This window comes from Salvelinus fontinalis, chromosome 3 (genome assembly GCF_029448725.1).
Source record: "Salvelinus fontinalis isolate EN_2023a chromosome 3, ASM2944872v1, whole genome shotgun sequence".
Taxonomy (NCBI): domain Eukaryota; kingdom Metazoa; phylum Chordata; class Actinopteri; order Salmoniformes; family Salmonidae; genus Salvelinus; species Salvelinus fontinalis.
The window spans coordinates 11641587-11659153 of NC_074667.1; the positions used below are offsets into that span (position 1 = coordinate 11641587).

Sequence of the window (17567 nt, forward strand, 5' to 3'; positions counted from 1 at the left end):
ACAGCAAGGAACCATTTACAATTGCGTTGTGCATGGTAGGATATAATTAGGTGAAGGACAGGCCTTCGTTGAGTAAAGCGTGAGTAAATAGCTACAGTTCTTTTTGGCATCAACAAATAGTTCTAATGAGATGTGTTTATTATAACTTCCCGTCCAACTTATTTGATTAATTATTTCCATGATAAAAAGCACGTTTTTATAAGATTGTCTCATCATTCAAACCAGGTGGGATCGACCATCGAGAACATTGAAGTGAACTAACCATGAAAAGGTATTTTTCTGAAGAGAGGTTAGTCGCCATTACACGAGTGTCCGCATGTAACTAACGTTAATAATAATAATGTTCAATTTGTACATTGTTGGAAATACTAGGTAGTTGGGGAAACTCACACTGTGTATTACACTGAACTAACATTTTATCGCGACATGTAAAGTGTTGGTCCCATGTTTCATGAGCTGAAATATGATCCCAGAAATGTTCCATATGCACAAACATATTTCTCTCATATTGTGCACAAATTTGTTTACATCCCTGTTAGTGAGCATTTCTCCTTTGCCAAAATAATTAATCCACCTGACAGATGTGGCATATCAAGACGACGATTAAACAACATTACACAGACTTTTGTGTTAAGCTATACGGACAATCACGGACTACAAAAGGAAAACCAGCCACGTTGCGGACACGGACGTCTTGCTTCCCGACAAGCTAAACGCCTTTGCCCGGTTTGAGGATAACACAGTGCCACTGACGCCGCCCGCTACGAAGGACTGTGGGCTCTCCAGACATGAGTAAGACATTTAAGCGTGTTAACCCTCGCAAGGCTGCCAGCCCAGACGCTGATCCTCAACACATGGGCCCAACAAGGGTGTGTGCTCAACCCCCTCCTGTACTCCCTGTTCACCCATGACTGCATGGCAAGTTTGCAGACAACACAAGAGTAGTAGGCCTGATTACTAACAATGATGAGACGGCCTACAGGGAGGAAGTGAGGGCCCTGGGAGAGTGGTGCCAGGAAAATAACCTCTCACTCAACGTCAACAAAACAAAGGAGCTGATTGTGGACTTCAGGAAACAGCAGAGGGAGCACGCCCCTATCCACATCGACGGGACCGCAGTGGAGAAGGTGGAAAGTTTCAGGTTCCTCGGCGTACACATCACTGACGATCTGAAATGGTCCACCCACACAGTGTAAAGTCAGAACATCTGTTGTCTCAGCCACTGCCTGCCTGTCACCAAGGGTGTACCCCAAGTCACGATCCTAGGCCCCAAACTCTTCTCAATTTACATCAACAACATAGCTCAGGCAGTAGGAAGCTCTCTCAACCATTTATATGCAGATGATACAGTGTTATACTCAACTGGCTCATCCTCTGATTTTGTGTTAAACGCTCTTCAACAAAGCTTTCTTAGTGTCCAACAAGCTTTCTCTGCCCTTAACCTTGTTCTGAACACCTCCAAAACAAATGTCATTTGGTTTGCTAAGAATGCCCCTCTCCCACAGGTGTGATTACTTCGTCTGAGGGTTTAGAGTAGAGGTCGACCGATTATGATTTTTCAATACTGATTATTGGAGGACCAAAAAAAAAAAGCCGATACCGATTAATCGGCCATTTTTTTTTTTACAACTTATTTGTAATAATGACAATTACAACAATACTGAATGAACACTTATTTTAACATAATACATCAATAAAATCAATTTAGCCTCAAATAAATAATGAAACATGTTCCATTTGGTTTAAATAATGCAAAAACAAAGTTTTGGGGAAGAAAGTAAAAGTGCAATATGTGCCATGTAAGAAAGCTAACGTTTAAGTTCCTTGCTCAGAACATGAGAACATATGAAAGCTGGTGGTTCCTTTTAACATGAGTCTTCAATATTCCCAGGTAAGAAGTTTTAGGTTGTAGTTATTATAGGACTATTTCTATCTCTACCATTTGTATTTCATTAACCTTTGACTATTGAATGTTCTTATAGGCACTTTAGTATTGCCAGTGTAACAGTATAGCTTCCATCCCTCTCCTCGCTCCTACCTGGGCTCGAACCAGGAACACAACGACAACAGCTACCCTCGAAACAGCGTTACCCATGCAGAGCAAGGGGAATAACTACGCCAAGTCTCAGCGCGAGTGACGTTTGAAACACTATTAGCGCGCACCCCGCTAACTAGCTAGCCATTTCACATCGGTTACACCAGCCTAATCTCGGGAGTTGATAGGCTTGAAGCACAGCGAAGAGCTTCTGGCAAAATGCAGGAAAGTGCTGTTTGAAAGAATGCTTACGAGCCTGCTGCTGCCTACCACCGCTCAGTCAGACTGCTCTATCAAATCATAGACTTAGTTATAACATAACACACAGAAATATGAGCTGTAGGTCATTATGGTCAAATCCGTAAACTATCATCTCGAAAACAAGACGTTTATTCTTTCAGTGAAATACAGAACCGTTCCGTATTTTATCTAACGGGTGGCATCCATAAGTCTAAATATTCCTGTTACATTGCACAGCCTTCAATGTTATGTCATAATTACGTAAAATTCGGGCAAATTAGGCGGCCCAAACTTGCATATACACTGACTCTGCGTGCAATGAACACAAGAGAAGTGACACAATTTCACCTGGTTAATATTGCCTGCTAATCTGGATTTCTTTTAGCTAAATATGCAGGTTTAAAAATATATACTTCTGTGTATTGATTTTAAGAAAGGCATTGATGTTTATGGTTAGGTACACATTGGAGCAACGATACGCACCGCATCGATTATATGCAACGCAGGACACGCTAGATAAACTAGTAATATCATCAACCAGGTGTAGTTAACTAGTGATTATGATTGATTGATTTCAATAAGTTTAATGCTAGCTAGCAACTTGGCTTCTACTGCATTTGCGTAACAGGCAGGCTCCTCGTGGAGTGCAATGTAATCAGGTGGTTAGAGCGTTGGACTAGTTAACTGTAAAATCTGTCGTTCTGCCCCCGAATGAGGCAGTTAACCCACCGTTCCTAGGCCATCATTGAAAATAAGAATGTGTTCTTACCTGACTTGCCTAGTTAAATAAAGATTAAATAAAGGTGTTTTTTTTCTTTTTTCGGCCAAACTGGTGTCCAAAAATACCGATTTCCGATTGTTATGAAAACTTGAAATCGGCCATTCCGATTAATCGGTCGACCTCTAGTTTAGAGCTTGCAGTAGTCACCTCATACAAGTACTTGGGAGTATGGCTAGACAATACACTGTCCTTCTCTCAGCACATATCAAAGCTGCAGACTAAAGTTAAATCTAGACTTGGTTTTCTCTATCATAATCGCTTTTCTCTCAGCCTAGCTGCCAAATTAACCCTGATTCAGATGATCATCCTACCCATGCTAGATTACGGAGACGTAATTTATAGATCGACAGGTAAGGGTGCTCTCGAGCGGCTAGATATTCTTCACCATTCGGCCACCAATGCTCCTTATAGGACACATCAGTGCACTCTATACTCCTCTGTAAACTGGTCATCACTGTTTCCCCATCGCAAGACCCAGTGGTTGATGCTTATTTATAAAACCCTCTTAGGCCTCACTCCCCCCACTGGGACAGTTTAATCTCAATCTCTTCATTCAAAGACTCAATCATGGACACGCTTACTGACAGTTGTGGCTGCTTTGTGTGATGTATTGTTGTCTCTACCTTCTTGACCTTTGCTGTTGTCTGTGCCCAATTTGTACCATGTTTTGTGCTGCTACCATACTATGTTGTCTTAGGTCTCTCTTCATGTAGTGATGTGTGTTGTCCTATATTTTTGTTTAATTTATTTTTAATCCCCCGTCCCCACAGGTCTTTTGCCTTTTGGTAGGCCGTCATAGTAAATAATAATTTGTTCTTAACTGACTTGCCTTGTTAAATGAAATAGAAAATAGTTGTGAATTGTTAGATACTACTGCACTGTTGGAGCTAGGAACACAAGCATTTCGCTACACCCTCAATAACATCTGCTAAATACACTACCATTCAAAAGTTGAGTCACTTAGAAATGCCCTTGTTTTCCATGAAAACATACATTAAATGAGTTGCGAAATGAATAGGAAATATAGCCAAGACGTTGACAAGGTTATAAATAATTCCTTTTAATTGAAATACTTGTGTCCTTCAAACTTTGCTTTTGTCAAAGCATCCTCCATTTGCAGCAATTACAGCCTTGCAGGCTTTTAGCTTTCTAGTTGTCAATTTGTTGAGGTAACCTGAAGAGATTTCACCCCATGCTTCCTGAAGCACTTCCCACAAGTTGGATTGGCTTGATAGGCACTTCTTACGTACTATACGGTCAAGCTGCTCCCACAACAGCTCAATAGGGTTGAGATCCAGTGACTGTGCTGGCCACTATTATAGACAATTGGCATGCGGACTGCAGGAATATCCAGAGAATTGAATGTTCATTTCTCTATCATAAGCTGCCTTCAACGTCAATTTACAGAATTTGGTAGCACGTCCAACCACCCTCAACTGCAGACCACGTGTACGGTGGGTGGGAGAGCATTTTGCTGATGTCGACATTGTGAACAGAGTGCCCCATGGTGGTATGGGCAGGCATAAACTACGGACAACGAACACAATTGCATTTTATCGATGGTAATTTGAATGCACAGAGATACGACAATTGGCCTCTCGTCGTGGTGACATTCATCAGTCGTCAACACCATGTTTCAGCATGATAATGTGCGGCACCATGTCTCCAAGGCTCTGTACACAATTCCTGGAAGAAGAAAATGTTCAGTTCCATGGCTTGCATACTCAGACATGTCACCCATTGAGCATGTTTGGGATGCTCTGGCTCTACGTGTACGACGGCGTGTTCCAGGTCCCGCTATATTCAGCAACTTCACACAGCCATTTAAGAGAGGGACAACATTCCACAGCCTGATCAACTCTATGCAAAGGAGATGTCACGTTGCATGAGGCAAATGGTGGTCACCCCAGATACTGACTGGTATTCTGATCTACGCCCCTACCTGTGGCCAACAGATGCATATCCGTAGAGTAGGGCCTAATTTATTTATTTCAAATGACTATCATATGAAGTGTAACTCAGTAAAATCATTCAAATTGTTTCATGTTGCGTTTGATATTTTTTTGTTCATTAAGTTGCTTCTAGTTCGCAACCAATTCGTTTGGCACCTCATTGGCACTGGATAGCCTACCTTTTGATTGTGTGTTACCTCTATGGATGTCCGGGAAATGCTTATGAAGATAGCTTGCTGCCCTTATGTGGCGTCTTTTGTAGCAATAAATATTGCACGTACCTTGGCATCCATGCACATTTAGCTACCGAACACAGCACCGTGGTAGTGAACTGCTGCTGTATCTCATGAGTCTAACAATGTTACTTGTTTTTCCTTAGTGAGGGGCCATCTGTGGACAAACAGCCCATGGACTATGTAGTGGGATCAGTATCAGGCAGCTTGTTTCCAAAGGAGTCTGCATCCAGTTCGGGATCGTTATCTGCCTTGTTCCAAGCTGCACCAGTAGTTGACACTCTGTTCTTTGTTCCTGCTCCCAAGGTAAGGCCATAAGTCAAAGGAAAGGACGCACGGGTCTTTTAATGCTGCAGCCCAGCTCATTTTTGTTTTCCAGGATACCAAGGCCATGTTCAGTAGAGAAAAGGTTTTTGAAATATATGTGAAACGGAGTTTCTACCTGTCCGCTAAGAGGGGGGGCATTATCTGGAAAACCAACAGGACTACAGAGCTTCAGGGCCTGAGTCGTGTACCCTTGCTAGAATCTTCTTTGTTTGCCAACTGAGTGAAATTATGATTTACTTTTTATTCCCTTCATAGCCTGAACCGAGGAGCGTGGAGGTGAAGGAAGGCGCAGTCACAAAAGTCCCGAACAACCAGAAACAAACGAAGAAAGCTGCAAGGGACAAGTCAGCTGCAGAACTAAATCTAGAAAACAGGTGAGCGATTAAAAAAAAAAAAAAAAAAAAAAAAAAAAAATATAGTAAATGACACGCAAAAGAATATGCAAGAGATGTAGATTGATAGATAAAGCTCTCTCCCATTCTCTCTCGCTTTCAGAGAAGGTGCGTTACAAAATGCTGACGAAGATGAACAGGTCCGAAAGATGCCCAAGAAGACTAAAAGGAAAGCTGTTGAGATGGGAGAAGGGGGTGCGACCGAGGAGGAGAGGCAGACAAAAAACCAGACGACTGCAGCCCAATTTGCGGAGGCGAGGGTAAAGCAGAAACGCACGGTGTTTGTCGGCAACCTTCCTGCCAGCTGCACAAAGAAGGTAACAGCAGCCCCAGTCCTAGTCGTGATAAGCAGTGACCATAATCTCATTGATTAGGTATGTCGAAAGCAGACCTGGGTTTTAAAAGCATGTGAAAATACAAATGTTTAATATTATGTTTCTCGGTTTGGTTTTTCAGACACTACAGCTTGTCTTCAAGGATCAGGGAGCCATTGAAAGCATTCGGTTTCGATCAGTGGTAAGTACTCCATTCACTATTAGGTTAATCTAATACCTATTAGACAATATGAGTGCTCATTTCCACTAGGGTTGAGCTTCCTGAAAGCTTTCATAGTAATGGATGAAAGATGATCTTAGTGAAACATTTCTGAAGACTCAACCCTGATCGGTGAAGCTAAAACATGGCATTTTTCTTGCAGGTAAGAGAGGATCCATCTATGTCACGCAAAGTAGCAGCTATTCAGTAAGTTTCCCTGATTTTTAACCATGAGAAATGCGAACGCTGATTTACATTTAAGTCATTTAGCAGACGCTCTTATCCAGAGCGACTTACAAATTGGTGCATTCACCTTATGACATCTGACTGATTGAATGGGAGTTTATCCGTGGTAACATGACGCATGTATTCGAGTCCTCTTTGTTGTTGCTTTCCCTTTCCAGACGTAAGGTTCACCCAAAGAAGCAGACCATCAATGCCTACGTGGTGTTCAAAGCTGAGGAAGGAGCCGAGAAGGCATTGGAAAGGTAGTCCCTGACAAGCATTCAACTTGAATTTTAGCGTGGCTGTTTTAAATGATCATAATCTCGTAAACCCAGAACTGAAGTCTTCCTTAATTGCGTCAGATGCTCTATTACATTTCCGTTCAGAAATGTGAGATGTGAGCACCTGCGAAATATGATGTAAAAAAAAAAAAAAAAATGCATACTAGAACAAAGTTCCTCGTTAGTCGTCACATCCCACAGTCCGTTGAGACGCTATACCACGTTACGCGCATCTGTCCGGGAGGTTAACATATCAAGTGTTCTCTTTAGGCCCTTGTGGGTTAATATGTATTACACTACTTTAAATGTTGCAGGAACGGCATGGAGATTGAGAAAGACGTTCACATCCGGGTGGACAGGGTCACCAAAAGTTCATCGGTAAGTGTCCCCACGACATTGGATATTTTAAAAAGAACACACCAAGCGTTAAGACCGGAATACTTGGTGGCAATAAGAATGCACTTGCTGACAGTTCAACTTAAGGTCATACATTTGCTTAATCTTTTGATTTTGTATAAACTTGTTTGAGCAAGGATACTGCGACATCTATTGAATAGAATTGTTTGGTCTTTCAGCACGATCACAAGAGGTCAATATTCATTGGCAATCTACCATTCGGTGAGTAACTATAAGAGGGTTTACTTTCCTGTGAACTTGTCAGTCAAGAGGAAAGCAATAACATGCAGGTTATTGGGTTCATATTTCATACTGTATTAACTTGCAGATATAAACGAATTGCCACTGCGACAGCACTTTGAGGAGTGTGGCAAGGTGGAGGGGGTGCGGTTGGTGCGGGACAAGAACTCTGGAATGGGCAAGGGCTTCGGCTACATCTTATTCCAGGTGAGGAAATATAACATTTCATATGCACCAGACCCGCTCGGAGATGTTATGTATGCATTTCAAGAGGCTTCCCACTACTGAGCTGGCCAAGTCTGATACTGCAGCCAATGCGTTGCATGCACAGTTTGGGTTGTGACTACTACTAATTTGTCTTATGAAACCTCTACTCTAACTACACCATCTCTAATGGCTGTTTTTGTTGTAGAGCATCGATGCTGTCCAGCTGGCCTTGAGACTAGACGGCTCCGACCTTCTCGGGAGGTCGGTCCGGGTGAAGAGGTCAGTGAAGAAGCAGAAAGAGAAGAAGGTGGTGCACAGAGGGCCTAGAGGGAAAGAAAGAGAGACTAAGGGTGCAGGGAAGGAGCCTACCAAAGGGGGATTTAAGGGGAGACCGGGCCAGGGCGGTCCCCAAAACAAATCTTCAGGGAGGCCGCAGGGGAAGGGGCCTCAAATGAAATCGACGGGGAAGCCATTCAAGAAAAATCCAGGCGAGGCACAGAAAGCCACCACAGGCCCCTCTTCCTTCAAAGGTGAGATGGCAGACCCAAACAGCAAAAAAGCTAAGGCGAAAGCACTGAAGAAGAAACTCAAACCGAGGAAAAGGAATCAGGTTGTACACATTTGATGGTCTGTGCTTTGTGATGTATCATTAAAGCAGAAAATGTGTTGTACAATTATCATGGTGTGTAAACGTTCCTGACGTAACATCCAGGCCTACCCACATTTCCAGTTGAAACATGGTTGTTTTTTTAGGTTGGGGCTGTCCCACCGAATATGTATGTCAATCCCACCTAATGATAAGGTTAAACATTCATGAACTATTCAAGACAGACTAAATAAAATTTTAGAAGAAGCAAAAGTGTTGTCATTTACCTTTTTATTTAGATTTCTTACAAAGAGGAACAACCTCTTAATGACCTAACAGAACATTCAATCACTTTAAAGTATCCATGTCAGACTGAAAACAAAACAACTTATACAATGTGGGAGCAAGGAAATTGAAAGACTAAGAAGTTTGTAGAAAGAGGTCTTAGTACAGGGGCTATATGTATCAAGCCTCAGAGTAGGAATTATTTTTTAAGATAAGTCTCCTTAGATCACAATGAATAAGACTGCAGGGGGGAGGACCTGATCCTAGATCAGCACTCCTACTCAAGATGCTTAATACATATGGTCCCAGAGCTGTGGAAACGTGGGATGGTATTGTAAATGCTGAGAAATGTTTTGCTATACCTTTCAGAGAAGCAAAACACTAACTGCATATGAATCCAATAAAATGGGTCCGATAGGCATTTGATTGGTTACCATTGCTGCAAATCAAGAGATGGTAATTTGATGCGACCAATAGTAACACACAACATGTGGTAATTGGACGGGTTCATGTTTTTCATTTGGATAGAAGCAAAAGAATACCCTCAAGTGAGTAAAAAAAAAAAAAAGTTAACCAATTTTCTATACAAGTCAGGATAAGGGGTTATAGGCGCTCCGGGATGAACTTTCCCCTAAGTAATGATCTAGGATCACCTTCCCCTCCCCAATCCTAACCTTAACCATTAGTGGGGAAAATACAAAACTGACCCAAGATCAGCATCTAGGGGCAACTTCACCCTACTCCTGTTATAGGAGGGTCCAGAGGAAGAGTGTTCCGAGGGGAAACTTCCATCGACGATCCTCATTCTAAGTCGTCTTCATTCAAGCTACCTTGTGCGCTCACAATACGCTGCAGGAAAGAGAGGGAAATTCAAAATCCATAAACATGCTGAAGAAATGTGTCCCATTTCCTCTTCATTGTTGATATGGTACAATAATCAAAGCGTCTCAGGAGTGCTGATCTAGGGTCAGGCCCCGTATTCAAAAAGCATCTTCTACTCAGATGCTATATGAATACTGGCTTAGGTCCCCTCTGTCCATGTTCTTACTCAAGGTAAAAACGGATTCTAAAATCAGTACTCCTACTCTATGGTTGAGACATGAAAGGACTGAAGATGGTTAAACAGTGTGGTGGGTGCCTTTCATTAGGTTAGAAAGACCACCATACTGTTTTCACCTCTCAAGCCTTGTACAGTTCCAGCATTTAATTATAATTTTTTTTTTTTACTTGGAGGCACCTACAGCTCTACCAAAGTCATGAGCTGTGTTTGTCTAATATTGACACGTTTGTTACCTAAACTCATTCTTGAATCAGATTTGACTTCTGTCTAGCATATCATACAAATGGTTTAAGGGCTGGGCGATATCTAAATCATTTGAATTTGTTTTAGCACAATGTTCAAATGCCTGTATCGCAAGAATCTGTTTTAATTATCGTTCTGTCTTTGGTCTCGTCTCCGTCGCTCCTTGTGTGCACTGTGCACCTTCCCACCAGCACACAGACAAGCCCCTCCCCCCGCACGATAACTTCCTCTGACAACAAGCCCCTTCCCCCGCACGATAACTTCCTCTGACAACAAGCCCCTCCCCCGCACGATAACTTCCTCTGACAACAAGCTCCTTCCCCCGCACTATAACTTCCTCTGACAACAAGCCCCTCCCCCCGCACGATAACTTCCTCTGACAACAAGCCCCTCCCCCCGCACGATAACTTCCTCTGACAACAAGCAGTCTAAAAACTTAAGAGTCGTTCATATGGACACCAAAACGCTTACACACTATTTTACTGCAATAGACGAGGACTTAACCTTTCTGATGATACCCTTTATGTCTCAACTATCAACATGTAGAACAGAGCAGACCCTACTAAAACGAGTATCGATGAACATGATTGTGGAAAAGTAACGGTCAGTTTGTCGGGCGCGGCATTGCGCCACCACTAGCAGCATTTTAGCCACAGCCTTATGCAATGTTGCATAAAAATACGCATTTATATTAGGAGTTGGTAACTCGTTCTCATTCTGAGAAATAAGCATCGGTTTATCCAGGTAGGCCACTTGATTTCGACATTTAAATAAAGTGGCCAGGCTGTGTTGTTCAAACAGTTGGAGACAGATTTGGAGGGTCTGTTCATACCTTGTTGGCAAGCAAATAGATCCAAGTTGGTTAGACTTGAAATATAAAACATTAGCTGGCTACTCTGCCCGCTACAAGAAGTTGGTCATTGTGCATGTTTCTGGCTAAATTTGTAACAAATGGCATTTTCATGGACTTGAAAGCCAGATCAATTATTTTTTTTAAACAGGTAAAAACTATTTTAAATAAATTAGTCAGTCTTATGGTTATGGAAGGCTTATATTTAGCCTATTTATAATTTTACAAGCCCTGAATTAATTATTGCTGATTGTTTGAAATGCAGTGTGTTGACCTTTAACTGCAACAGGGCTTATGAGAGAATGTTTACAGATAAAATCTAGGTATATTGGGAATCGCCCATGTTTAAAAAAAAAGAGATGTGATTTTTACACCATATCAGCCAGCCATAATTGGTTTCTGCCTTCTTGCTTGAATACACTTACTGCAAGTTGCTCTGAATAGAAGCGGACCTGCTGCAGTTGCGGGCATTAAAAAGTTAGTTTGTCACAAACAGCAGGAGACGACAGAGCGCTGTGTTGCACACACATTGTGGCAATGTTTCTGCTAATAGCGCTGCAACTCTATCCTGAAACGTATGAGAGGCACTGTACCTGGCTGATGGTTAGTGTTGTTACATAAGCTCAATGTTGAATAGGCTTGCAGTTCTGACTACATATTAGATACATTATACATTAGCTTCCTTACATGTATGCACTTACTGTACGCAGCCCAGGGTAGGAGTGTCTGCTAAATGACCTTGAAGCGGAGAAAAGAACTGTACCTGGCTGATGGTGGGCAGTTTGGTGAGTAGCATCTGGAAGACAGGTGGCGGGAGGGTCTGCTGCAGCACCTGGAGAAGCTGCTGGGGCTGGCCGCACACGGCGATGGCGTTGGTCAGGTGCTCCACGCCGTTCTCGTAGTCACCTATACCGGAAAACACCAAGTGCAAAGAGGTTTAGATCGACAAAAACGAGTAGTACATCACATGGAGAACAGTGTCGTTACTCTGGTCACAAGTAAATTAGGTAGTGCATTATATGGAGAACAGTGCACTAAATGGGGAATAGGGGGTCATCGCTTGGTAAAAAGAAGTGCACTAGAAGGCCTATATGGGGAATAGTGCGTCACACACACAGACCAAGTGATGTCAATGTAAGACTGGTTTACCCTGAGCCAACAGCTCCTCTCCCAGCTGGATCTCCTCCAGAAAGAACTTCTGGACCGCCTCAGCATCCTTCAGGTCTGGGAGCTGCAAGAGTCCCACAACACACACTACTTTCCATAGGTCAAGGAATAACTGAAACATAATGTACTGGTGGAAAAGCTGCTGTCGATGGCCTGTGCTCCAGGAGGAATAAAAGGCCTATTCAAATGAGTCGGGCAATCCACAGAGGCGTGCCACTTAGTCAGGTGCAAGGTCAGAGTTCAATTTAAGTGAACTCTTAGGGCACAGCAGTTCTTGCACTTCCTCCATTGGAAAAACAATGGTTCTGTGGCGAACACGCCAATCTTGTGCGAGTCAAGAATATGGGCCTTAAGTAACAGATTTGAGGGAAGAGCAGTGAAGTCGGTCAGTTTCTATTGGGGACCTGTACAGTTGTGTTGACTGAAATTTGGTACCACTGTACAGACAAAAGGTTGTGTCAATGCACGAATTCTAGTCTCAAAACAGTCCTACCCAGCCATCACCTCGCGGTGTCCCAATACACGCCAGTGAAGATCGTCTCTTGTTTATTTCACTGGAGATTTATTTTCCACGTGGTATCACCTGACGTGTACTAGACATGACGTCTTCAGACGTGTTCATTGAGGAGGAATTGAAATATTACCGTGAGGGGATTTTACTCACCTTCGAAAGTCCTGTCCCTTGTTTTGCAGCAGCCTGATTTCTCCTCCCTGGGGCAGAGGTAACACAATCACTGTTAATATAAATAGCTTTGGGGATTGTTCCTGTTTGTACTTGGACATCTTAGTTTCTCTGGCGATCCTACAATGCCAGACTATGATTAGGAACAATCAAGGAAGTCACATTAACACCCTGAAGTACAGCTTCAGTCTTGAACTCCAATATAATCCCCACCCCTTCTGATATCCCTTGATAAAGTGGTTTACCCGGGTCAGAATCAGGAAATAAGCGTAGCCGCTAAGTAGCAAGTGACTAGCCAAACAATCCTAGTTATTATTATTTTTCCTGATAGGGTGATGAACTACCACAGTGGAAGGTGAATGACAAAAAAAGGTGTATAAAGCATTGTGGCCAGCTGACAACCAAAGTCCAGCTTTCATACTGTAATCCAGCTAAAATTGTAGTCTAGTTAATGTGGGACTGGAATGTGATTTTTTTTTGGGGGGGGGGGGGTTGTGATATGTATAGGATTTGTGACATGCATCCAGATCTGTATTCTAATTTACTCCTCTATTAGAGTGAGGCATTCTGGGTAGAAGACAAGGCAGAGCTGCCATGATGTAGTGTGTGGAGGTGTGGCCATTCCCACTCATATTTATTTTATATCCCATTATGCAGTCTAATGCACTTAAGGAGCATTGTCAGCTTCTTCCTACCAACAACCCACTGCCTTAAATGAGCGGTAGGCCTGGATAGAGTAACATTAGGGATATCCAGGTTGCTTTTAATCCTGCTTGGCAAGTTCTGTCTGATATGGCTAGTAGCCTAGAATGGTTGGTTTAGATTACATAACAGTTCAAACCACTATCAATGAATGAATCAGGGTAGGTGCAGCTTTCCATGTCTGAATTCAAGTAACAGAACGCGTGTGAGTGAGTAGGAAGTACATTAATACATGATATAGAAGCTAGTTAGCTGAGAAACGCTCATCTCCTCGAAGAGAACAGAGTTGAGCGTTCCTCTGCTATGAGCTAACGTCAGCACTGGCTAGTTAAGTGCAGGGTTTTTGGGGTTAGCAGTGCGCTGACAATGAATGAATTAATCAGATCTATTGCACAAACCATTAACGTTACCATTCAAGCTTCTATACTTCGCTAATTGGGAATAGTTAAACGAGTTCGGCCTGGCTCGGGCATTTTGTTGCACCTTAGGTCTCCCAAACAGAGACCGGAGTGGGGTGTACAGGACGCAGACAACACTCACGTTCTCGCAGCCTGTTCTTGAAGTTGGGGTCACTCCGTCTTTTCCTGTCGAAGTAGATGCAGTAGCCGACGAACAGAGCCCCGCAAACACCGGCGGCTATCGTGCTCGATTTACCGCCCATCATCACTTCCGAAATGGTTAATATTTCTGTGTTAACAAATATAATATTTCAATTTTGGCTTATATCAGAGACGGTACATGACCTCACACAGGCGCAAGTTCCCAGCAAAAGGGACCAGTAGGACCACTGACTAATTTGACAGATAGGGTGTCCGCATTGAACGCCTGATGAAAAAGAATACAACGTGAATTCCCAATCACATGATTTCTCCAATAACGTATGCATTTTGAGTGCATATAAAGTGTTGGATGTTGTTGAAATCAGATGGGAAAAAATACATGTGTTAGGATTTCTTCAAATCAATATAAGTAGCAGTCGGACGCATTGAAATGTAAGTGCCACAAGGTGGCAGTAGCAATTCATTAAAAAAGAAGCAGCAGGCAAATGATCACATTTGATACAATTTAACAGTATTTTCCCCAGAGTAACAAAAATAGAAACAATTTAACTACAACTCTAGGTATTTTGACTGTCTGGGGTAGACCACACAGCAGCAAACAATGGCAAAGTGAAATATTGAACATTAGGCTACATGGTGAGTGACACAATCATCTAGACTAGTAAGAAAACATGTACAATTTTGCTTTCACTATGACCAATTCATTTACGAAAAATTATGCCAGTTGCTCATATGCCTGTCTGGCCTTAGTTGGCACTTCTCATCTCCCAGATGATAGCAAATCCCTAGAAGTGCTGCTCAACAGAACAGATGGTCAGCTGCATTACATGTGCAAGTCCAGACTGCTGCAAAAATATACCACCTTGACTATTAGGCTTCTGAGGGCACATGCTCAGACCTGCATTAATACAAACCATCAGGCATGCACATCCTTGCATGGATTACATCATCACCATACTGTGTCTGGTATGACGTGCACCTTTGCCTTTAAATGGCAACCGAGCCATTCTGCACCCTTGCACAATGTCTGTGGCCGGTTGTTGTGGTTACAGTTTATTAAAGGGATAACTGAACCTTAGAGATTGGCGTCATTGACCACACGTCGCCGGGTGACAGGATTTTGGAAGGGTGTGTGTGCTTTTGGTGGGTTGTTTCCAGTTAAGCTGTGGGTGTGTGTGTGTGTGTGCATGTGTTTGTACAAGTGTGTGTTTGAACAAGTGTGTGTACACCACACCCTTATTTATGTCTCTATGTGTGTGTGTGTATGTGCACATGCATTGCATGTGTACTTCTTCATACTTGTGTGTGTGTGTGTGTGTGTGTGTGTGTGTGTGTGTGTGTGTGTGTGTGTGTGTGTGTGTGTGTGTGTGTGTGTGTGTGTGTGTGTGTGTGTGTGTGTGTGTGCGTGTGTGTATCAGTGGAGGCTGTGGAGGCTGCTGAGGGGAGGACGACTCATAATAATGGCCGGAATAAAGTATGTATGTATGTGTATGTGCGTACGTGTGTACACTTGTCTGTGGACAGTTTACATGGTAGGAGGATTATCCGTCTGCCCTGCCGTCTCTCTCGCCAGCGGCTTAGCAGCTCGCACCTGGCATGCAGCTGCCTGGGGGTTGGCGAAGAATTCGCCCCTCAGGGACATCTAGCTCCGCCGGTGCCCGGGCATGACACGAGGCGGCTCAGCCAGAGGCTCGTCTTCTCGCGGCGGTGGGTTATTATTACCATTACTCAATCGTTCCTGGAAGCTGCTTTGGAAACCCTACTGTATGTGATCCCTGTGCGTGTGTGTTCGGAGGTCTCCTAATCCATGCTGTCATCCCAGGCCACATTATACATGTCTGTAGCAATTCCCTAGGAAACATTAACTCTTGTCGATAGCTGGGACTCAGACAGATCTTATGTCGATCTGGGTTGGAGGTTTGGATAGAAAGACATTGACACACACATCAGAGACTGTTTAGGGATGTTGTACAAATGGTGGTTGTTGCAAAACTACCTTTAAATCAGATAGTAGAATTATGTAAGAGTTTAGAGTTTATAAAGATAACCGACCAATGGGGATGCTTTACCGACTGATTCCTACATATCTCTCTTAAAACCCCTTATATGGGAATAACTTGTACTGTTATCCTGGGTGTGCTAAGGTTGGCAATAAGACAGGAGACACACTGTAGTTGCTTATTGTGCAGTATACGAGCCACACTGTATACCTTTATTGACTGTGCACATAGCAGTATTCAAATAATTAAGCATGCTCCATAAAGGCTAGGCAATTAGCATGCTTGGGCTCATAATCCAATCAGTGTGCATGATGCTGCACGGTGAGCTCGTCGCTATATGACGTTCGCAGCCATGCTGACTCGGCACATTTACTGCAAAACCTGGCACGGCGACTTGCGTCTGCGAGTGCAAAAGCAATTATCTTCCTCTGCACTGTCATCTTCCTTGGAATGGTGCACGTACTCCTCCGTTGCCATGGTTTTGGACCAGAGAGGTAACCATGGCAACACTGTTGGTATTCCCTAATGCGGTGGAGAGAGATAAGATAGAGAGGGGGGGATGTTGAGAGGGCGAGAGAAAGAGAGAGCTGTTCAAACATGACAGGATTCTTTAAAAAGCGGTTATTTCAGCTTTTTCAGCTGAATAAGGCAGATATGCACACACGACCACAGGTCTTTCCCACTGATGCTTCACATGCACGCTCACACGCACACGCACACGCACACGCACACGCACACGCACACGCACACACACACACACACACACACACACACACACACACACACACACACACACACACACACACAGGCCAAGCAAGTGTTTTTGAGTGGAGATTTGCACAAGGGCTCCAGTGAAGGAAAGCTTGCAGGGACAAACAGAGAAGTAATTATTTTTACCCTGGCTGCAGCTGTTTTTCTGTTTGTCCTGGCAGCCCTGGCTCCAGCAGCAGAGAGACAGGCCAGGAGACAGGAACCGAAAAAATCCCCCTCTCTTACTATTGGAATAAAATACAGAACGTTTTGAATCCCGGCCCAGGAACGTCCCATAAAACTGGAAATGGCAGGCCTACCCTGTATTTTCCATGAACCCTGTGCTCTCCCCATTCCAAAGGCTATGTCATTAGATGTGTTTTCAAGGGAGCAACACGTAGTGGAACCAGGAATGGAGGGAGGAGGGAGAGAGGATGGCAGGCTTGCCAACTCTCTGAGCCAAGTGGAGAAAGAGAGACTTTTCTGTTTAGGTTGTCTGAATGGAGGAGAGAGTGCTGACTGAAAAGGAATGGAAAGTGAGAGAGAGAGGGAAGGGAGAGCGAGAGGTAAAGAGGACCGCTTGTGTTAGCATGGTGTTGCGCCCCAGGACCCCGTTAGCTAGCTTTCTCTTCAGCTCTTGGCATCGGCATTGGCGGTGGAGGTTTTATCGGCAGCTGTAAGTGAACCATGTCTCCCTCTCTGCAGTGCTCCAACTAGTCCTCCATGTTGAAATCACCACTCCCTCCCTCTGGGGTCAGTAAGGGAAAAGTAAGTGCCGGCGGTGGAGGCTGGCTACAGCTCCAGACAGTTTCCTTCCCTTTCCCTCCACCCTTCTGGGT

At 43.6% G+C, this 17567-nt stretch overlaps 2 protein-coding genes across 3 annotated transcripts; one reads left to right on the top strand and one right to left on the bottom strand.

Annotated features, from left to right (window-relative positions):
• The first annotated feature begins 19 nt into the window (after window positions 1-19).
• On the top strand, window positions 20-8702 carry rbm34 (RNA binding motif protein 34). Of its 2 annotated transcripts, none has more exons than XM_055906093.1 (12): window positions 20-79; window positions 226-271; window positions 5388-5547; window positions 5824-5942; window positions 6064-6277; window positions 6417-6476; window positions 6658-6701; window positions 6899-6982; window positions 7315-7378; window positions 7576-7618; window positions 7725-7843; window positions 8049-8702. In XM_055906093.1, exons 2-12 carry the CDS (start codon window positions 264-266, stop codon window positions 8466-8468), a joined length of 1335 nt encoding a protein of 444 aa, XP_055762068.1. In that variant the 5' UTR covers window positions 20-79; window positions 226-263; the 3' UTR covers window positions 8469-8702. The 2 variants fall into 2 exon arrangements, with proteins under 2 accessions (XP_055762068.1, XP_055762059.1); XM_055906084.1 differs by having other exon boundaries at window positions 25-79; window positions 226-289.
• A 1-nt stretch (window position 8703) lies between these two features.
• On the bottom strand, window positions 8704-14206 carry LOC129838875 (mitochondrial import receptor subunit TOM20 homolog). Its single transcript, XM_055906114.1, has 5 exons — window positions 13959-14206; window positions 12699-12745; window positions 12017-12098; window positions 11631-11773; window positions 8704-9563 (listed from the first exon to the last, which is right to left on the bottom strand). The coding sequence occupies exons 1-5, from the start codon at window positions 14080-14082 to the stop codon at window positions 9516-9518; spliced, it is 444 nt and encodes a 147-aa protein (XP_055762089.1). The 5' UTR covers window positions 14083-14206; the 3' UTR covers window positions 8704-9515.
• Window positions 14207-17567: the final 3361 nt, after the last annotated feature.